The sequence below is a fragment of the Trichechus manatus genome, unplaced genomic scaffold (genome assembly GCF_000243295.1).
Source record: "Trichechus manatus latirostris isolate Lorelei unplaced genomic scaffold, TriManLat1.0 scaffold00076, whole genome shotgun sequence".
NCBI lineage: Eukaryota > Metazoa > Chordata > Mammalia > Sirenia > Trichechidae > Trichechus > Trichechus manatus.
This window is the reverse complement of record NW_004444012.1, coordinates 12,846,808-12,854,028: the sequence shown is the minus strand read 5'-3', so window position 1 is coordinate 12,854,028 and position 7,221 is coordinate 12,846,808. Positions and strand designations below refer to the sequence as shown.

The window sequence follows — 7,221 nt, the reverse complement described above, 5'->3', positions numbered from 1 at the left end:
TGAACATTTTAAAGATTACACTGCTTTGAAATATTTTTGAAAATGCAGATTCTAATCAAGTATATCAATTTATTCTTACCTTTTCTATCAAGGAATGTTGGTCTTGTTCCCAAATAAAATTACCAATTTTTCTTCTTATTTCTGTGATAGTAAGAACAAATCCAATAGTATTTTTTTAAAAAGTAACTTTGTAGAATTTTCTGACTTTTGCTTTTCTGAAATTTCTAGGCCAGAGTTTTTTCCGCTTGCATCAAAATCACCTAAGATACTTGTTTAAAATGTAGATTCTTATTGAATCAGATCATTGAGGAGGCACTCAGCAATTTGCATTTCTAACAAACTCCCCAGATGATTCTTATACATTATGAGAATCATTGTTGTAGATGTTTCCTGCTGGAATATATATCTTCATTAGATGTCAGTGACTTTAGTCCAAGCATTAATAAAGAAGACCTTTGACCAGTAAAAATAAAAAGAATGAAATTCCTGAATTTGTACAGCAGAGTCCTCAAGAATTAAATAATTTACTTTGCTAAAAGATTAGGGGGTGGGTAACATGTCTAGTAAGCATGGTACTACGTCATCATCCTAGGTCAATGACCTCAAACATTAGCTTGCTGGAGGACAAAAAGGGTAGCATTCCTCTAGACCTATGCTGTCCAGTACAGTTGCCACTAGCTACATGTGGAAACAGCATTTGAAATGTGGCTAGTCCAAAGTGAGATGTGCTGTAAGTGTAAGATAAACACTAAATTTGGAAGACTTGATATAAAAAATGAATGCAAAATATCTCAATAATTTTTATATTGATTACATGTTGAAGTGATAATATTTTGGATGTATTGAGTTAAATATACTATTAAAATTTATTTCACCTATTTATCCATTTCTTTTTAATGTAGCTACTAGAATATTTAAAATTACATATGTGGTTTGCATTTGTGGCTCACATTTTTACTACGTAGTACTGCTCTAAATGGATTAAAAAGATACATAATTTTTATTTTTAAGGGGCAAGTTTCTATTTAAATTACACTCAAAAATTTTTTTTAAATATGTTTTAATGTAAGATACTAAACTCAAAGGCAGAATAGGAGCGATAATTTAAAATCAGATCAGACAGTCATCCTACAATATGAGCTCCCTGAAGCCGGGGACTACGTTGTTTTCACTGCCTGGCACAAACAGTGTTTGGATAAATCAATTCTCCCATCCAGTCATTAATTTATTTGCATAACCACTTAGAACAGTTTTATAACTGTCTTACCAGGACATCAACTATGGAGAGAACTCAATTTTTAAGATTTCTAAAGGTTCTTCTATGGAAATATTTTTCAAGGGTTGTTTGTTTTTTATACTCTGTTCACTGAGAATTTATATGCGGCTTCAGTCTGTCTTTCTGGAGATAGTAATAATGCAAGACCTATTAAAAATGTGATATCTATAAAAGATAAATAAAATTTAGACAGAATAACAGGATAAGAAAGGGTGTTCCAAGAAGGGGAAACTAAAATAACAAATTCCAGAAACAGATTCCTTATTGACTTGCACTTCCTACTTCACAGGGTTGCTGAAATAATTAATATGAAAGTACTTTCAAAAGTATAAAGAACAATACAAACATATGGGCTTAATATCATGGCAAATTTTTAAATATTGGAAGAAAAAACTCAGAAAATAATAAAGAGATTTAAAACTAGCACAGAACACATTTAGTGAATATTAAATGCTCACTATTTCAGACACCTTAATATGTTATCTCATTTAATCTTCAGAACAACCCAAGAGAGGTTAAATAACTTGCTAAAGGTCACAAAACTAGTAAATGTTGGATTGGCTCCTAACCTGTGAGCACTGTGAGGGCAAGGTCTCCATCAGCATCTGGTACACAGTAGGAACTCAATGACTATGTCAATGAACAACTAACAAACAAAAGCCAGGCTATAAACCCAAGTCAATCTGATCCAAAGTCCATGCTTTTTCCACTTAAATGATACAAATCTGTGATTGAGAACAAAGATCAATAAAGTTGGGGAACCTGTAACTAGATTAGGCTGTCTAACAGGGATTGGTTGAATAATCTTTGCTAACCTTTTTGCAAGCAAGCAGGAGGAAGAACGAAATGACCTAATGCCACTGAGTTCTTTATTTCAGCATTAGCTACTGCAGAAAGATAGTAGGCATGAAAAACTGTAGCGTTATCTTCTATGTAATCAATGCTCTGATATATTCTAGGAGAAGGAAAGAAAATATTTTAGTTTATGAAATAGCCAAGAATGTATTCAATCTCTCAATTCACCTTAAAAACCAAAGAATAACTTGAATTAGGGGAGGATTACATCAAAGGGCACATTCACGCTGGTCTTTTTTTTTTTTTTCTGGCAAGAAAGTAAAAACACATGCTGTTACTAGTTTTCTGGTCTAAATCTAGGCAAATCTCAGCTTTAGAGACTTGGTTAATGATCAACTGAATTTAGAAACTTGATGTAAAACAGTATGTTGTTTACTGGACATCAACAGCCCATGAGTTTTATCCGTAGTCATTACTATAAAGAGGGATCAATTAACTCTGGGGTGAGAGAGGGGGATGTAGTTAAGGAAGCCTTCACACAGATGGCAAGATTTTTCCTAGTCCTTGAAAAAGAACATAGAGATAAGAGGAAGGGCATTACAAGAAGAAAGAAAGGTATGCATGAAGGCACAATAATGAGAAACCGCTGGGCTTGGAAAAACACTGGCAATAATCAGAAAAATGCAAATTTTACCGTAATGTAATATCACTTCTCGCTCTTCAGAATGGCAAAAATTACAAAGACTTATATTTCTAAGTATTGGTAAATGTTTCAAGGAAACAGGATGTCATACATTGCTGTTGAGAGTGTAATTTGATGCAACTATATTGGAGAACAATTTGGTAGTACCTATTATATTTTAAAATGTACATGCCCTAAAACCCAGCGATTTTACTTGCATATATAACTCTCTTGTCTGTACATAAAGATCATATATAAGGATTTTCTTCAGCACTCTTTGTAAAAAGCAAAAATTGGAAATCTGTCTACAGAGAAATGGACAAAGTGTTATATCCTACAATGCAACAGCAGTTAAAAAGGAATGAACCAGACCAACTTGTATCGGTATGAATTAACACTTGAAAACATTGAGTAGAAAAAGCAAATTGCAAAACTATACATTATGATATAATTTTTGTTCATTAAAAATACCCCACAAGAACGTTTATTTGTTCTTCAAGGGTACCCATATATGTACCCACGTATATATAAAAGGTATTTGAAAAAAATGAACCAATTCATAGCAACAATGCTTGTTGGGAGGGAGCGAATGAATCTGGGATTGAAAACCAAACAAGATTTTGTTAGGTTTATGTTAGGTTTTTGTCTTAAAAAGACATGAAGAGAATTTGATAGAATGTTAACAACCATCACTTCTGGGTGAGTACACAAGTGTTTGCTGTATTATCTGTACTTTTCTATTTTAATTAATTTTTAATTTTTTCAAATCCTAAAAAATTAAAAGGGAAGGAAGGTAAAAACTCTGGTGATCTGGCAGTTCAGGTTGACTGGACTATGGAAGCCACCAGAAGAAAAACTGCGAAATATACAAGATAGGCCAGGCCAAGAAGAAACCTGGATCTAAAAATGTAGGTAATCAGAAGACTCTGAAAAGAATGGGGGCAGAGCCAGGGCGGTGATCAGACCTGTTTTGTAAACGTAAACTGACCAGCTATGTGAAGGGGGACGGTGAGTGGAGATTCGAGGCAGAGCAGCCTCCTCGGAACTTACTGCGATAGCCTGAGCAAGAGGCCATTAGGATGCATATTAAGATAGTGGCAGTGAGAATGAAGAATTTTCAGCGGTACAATCCATGTAATTTGGTGTTGACTGAATAATGCAGGGAGAGGGGTTGTTAATCAAAAGAAACTACAAAGGTTTTAAGTTTGAGAACACAGGACCTAGTGCAGGCGTGAGGAATAATGAAATTTGGTTTAAACATACTGAGTATGGGGGCCTTCCAGGTGCCATGTGGAGATGTGGGAGCGACTGCTGGAAACAGTCCTCTGGAATTAGGGAAAGACCAAGCACCCACGGAGGCCAGGTCTTTGGAGCAGAAAGGAGAGAAGATAGGTTATCCTCTTTTTTTTTTTTTTTTACATCTAGGACTGAAAGCTTGCTTGTTTCCAGCCTCTTCTTATCATCAATGTTTATTAACGGACTGCAACTTCCATCCCCAACTCTTGGCTCATCATGACACAAGGGCCACTGCCAGGTGGCTTTTAGGTACCTCCGCGTGTCTGGGTGTGAGGCGTCACAGCTGAACAAGAATTCGGCGGCCCGCGGATCACTGATCGTCCCCCCTTCTGCCACTGTGGAGGCAAGAGCACAGGGTGAGCTTAGCAGGCACCCTGAGGCCAAAACACCAGGGGGAGGAAGGAGTGCTCCCCTCACCACCCAACCCACCCCTTCAGCACAGCTTCCTACCCCACAGCTGCCTCAGATCCGAGCTAACGCTGCGACAGAACCAACCCCGCTGGCCTTGGAACATGGCGCCGCCTTCACGAAAGGACATTGGGAAAGAATGGCCAGAGCCGAGCTCGCTGATTGGTCTCAGGCTGGAGCCGAGCTCGCTGATTGGTTCTTAAGAGCAGGGGCGGGAAAGGTCTGAAGCACAGGGAGAAAAGATCGGTAACTACCAGGCTGAGGTGACCAGCTGTTTGGATTGTTTAGAAGTCTCTCAGTTTTCCATCGATACCACGGAGAAGTACTCTTGCTTGTGAGTTTTAAACCTTGAATATTAACATAGGCATTGTGCTGTGTTGTACAGGCATGGACACAGGTTCCGCAACATCAAGTGTTACTTTGAAGTGAAACATATTTTATATCTATAAATGTTTCAATTTGAATCTCTGAAAGATGACTTTAAAAAAAAAGTCTTTTCACTTCTAAAAAATAACAATAATCCTTTACTATAGTCAAGTAGCACCAGTGTTCAAATTATCAATTTTCTCAAAATTATAATTTTTTTTTACAGTTTTTTCCCCTCTTACATCAATTTTGATAAATTATATTTTTTCTGGTGTTGGGTCTATTTAATCTAAAATTTCAGTCATTAATGTAAAGTTCTTCATAAAATCTTTTATTATCCTTTCTAATGCTTGCAGACTCTGTAGTGACAGTTCCTTTTTCATTTCTGATACTGGTTTTTTGTGTCTTTTTAGTCACACTAGAGGTTTGTCAATTTATTAGTCTTTTCAAAGGATAAACTATGAACTTCTGGCTTTGTTGATATTCTCTCTTATATATTTCTTTTGTCTCTAATTTCTGCTGTTTATGATTTCCTTCTACTTCCCTTGGTTTTAAATTGTTCCTTTTCTAATTTCTTGAAATATATGATTGATTTTCAGTCTTTTTGTATTTCTAATATGTGCATAAACCAAAAAATCAAACCAGTTCCTGTTGAGTCATGGCAACCCCGTGTGTGTCAGAGTAGAACTGTGCGTCATAGGGTTCTCAATGGCTGATTTTTTAAAAAATAGATTGCCAGGCCTTTCTTTTGAGGAGCCTCTGCATGGACTCAAATCCCCAACCTTTCAGCTAACATGTGCATATAAGGCTATACATTTCCCTTTCAGCTCTGTGCCACAAGTTTTTGAGATGTAATTTTTCATTATCATTTAATTCAGAATATTTTCACATTTCCAATATGAGTTTTTTGATCCATGGATTATTTGAGATATTTTTCAGTTTCCAAATACATGTGATTTTCAAGTTACCTTATTGTTATTGATTTCTGTTTAAATGCATTCAAGTCAAAGAATATGGACTGTGTGATTATAATCCTTTGAAATTTGTTGAAATTTTTTTTAATGACTCCAGTGTATGGTCAGTGTTCTCTATGTGTGTTTAAAAAGAATGTTCTGCAGTCGTTGGATGTTCTGGGGTTGTTGAGTGCAGTGTTCTATATACGTTCACTGGGTCAAGTTTGTTAATCATATTGCCTGGTTCTTTTATCAATTACTGAGAGAAGGCATGTTATTTATGGAGTTAGTAATTTTTCTTGTAGGTCTGTTTATTTTTGCTTCATATATTTTCAAATAATGTTTTTAGGTACATGCAAATGTATACTTGTTATTACTTTGTAGTTGATTAAATCATTAAGCATTTAAATACGAAATACAATACTTTAAAATATATAGAATAAAATACAGGATAGTATATTTTTGAACTCAGGATTTGTTTTGATAGGTGCCGTTGAGTCAATTTCGATTCATAGCAACCCCATATGACAGAGTAGAACTGTCCCATACGGTTTTCTAGGCTGTCATCTTTACAGGAGCAGATTCCCAACTCTTTCTCCCAGCAGATTCAAACCACCAACCTTTCTGTTAGCAGCGGACCACTTAACCCTTCCACTACCAGGACTCCTTGACCTCAGGGTTTCCAATCAGAGTAGGAAAGGAATTTTTTAAACAAGACAAAAAGAGTATTAACAATGAAAGAAAAGATAGATAAATTTGACTACATTAAAATGACAAATTTCTGTTTATCAAAAGCACCATAATTGGAGTGAAAATACAAGTCACAAAATGAGGGAAGATACCTGCAAACACAAATAACCAACAAAGTATCAGTATCCAGAATATATGTCACCCTGTGAATCAGTGGGAGCCCTGGTGGCACAGTGGTTAGGAGGTCGGCTGCTTACCAAAAGGTTGGCAATTTGAATACACCAGCCGCTGCTTGGAAACCCTATGTGGCAGTTCCAGTCTGTCCTGTAGGGTCGCTATGAGTCGGAATCAACTGATGGCAATGGTTTGTTTGTTTGTTTGTTTGTTTTTTTAATGAATCAGTAAGAGACAAACATCCCAATACAAAAAAGGGCAAACACCTGAATAACATTTCACAGAAGAAGAAACTCATACGACCAATAAACTTATGAAAAGATGTTCAGCTACAGTGGTAATCAAGGAAATGCAAACTAAAACCACAATGTGATACTGTTACATACCCACCTTATTGGTAAAAATTGAATTAGCAAAGACATAGAGTAATGGGAACTCCCAGTGTTAGTGGGACTGTAAATCGGCACAATCACTTTGACCAATTCAGCATTACTTAGTAAGGTTGAAGATGCACATACTCTTTTATCCAGCATTTATTAGGTGTATACCTAGAGAAACTTGCTCCCATGTACCAGTAGGCA

At 36.0% G+C, this 7,221-nt stretch overlaps 1 protein-coding gene across 1 annotated transcript in view; it reads right to left on the bottom strand.

The window, feature by feature from the left end:
• The window catches only part of TERB2 (telomere repeat binding bouquet formation protein 2), a 43,636-nt gene extending 39,073 nt beyond the window's left edge, over positions 1-4,563 (bottom strand). The window contains exons 1-4 of the mRNA XM_004380741.1: positions 4,500-4,563; positions 4,303-4,384; positions 2,092-2,231; positions 80-141 (exon numbers count right to left, since the gene is read on the bottom strand). Coding sequence (XP_004380798.1) covers positions 80-141; positions 2,092-2,231; positions 4,303-4,384; positions 4,500-4,563 — 348 coding nt within the window. The remainder of the gene's footprint in view (positions 1-79; positions 142-2,091; positions 2,232-4,302; positions 4,385-4,499) is intronic.
• Positions 4,564-7,221: the final 2,658 nt, after the last annotated feature.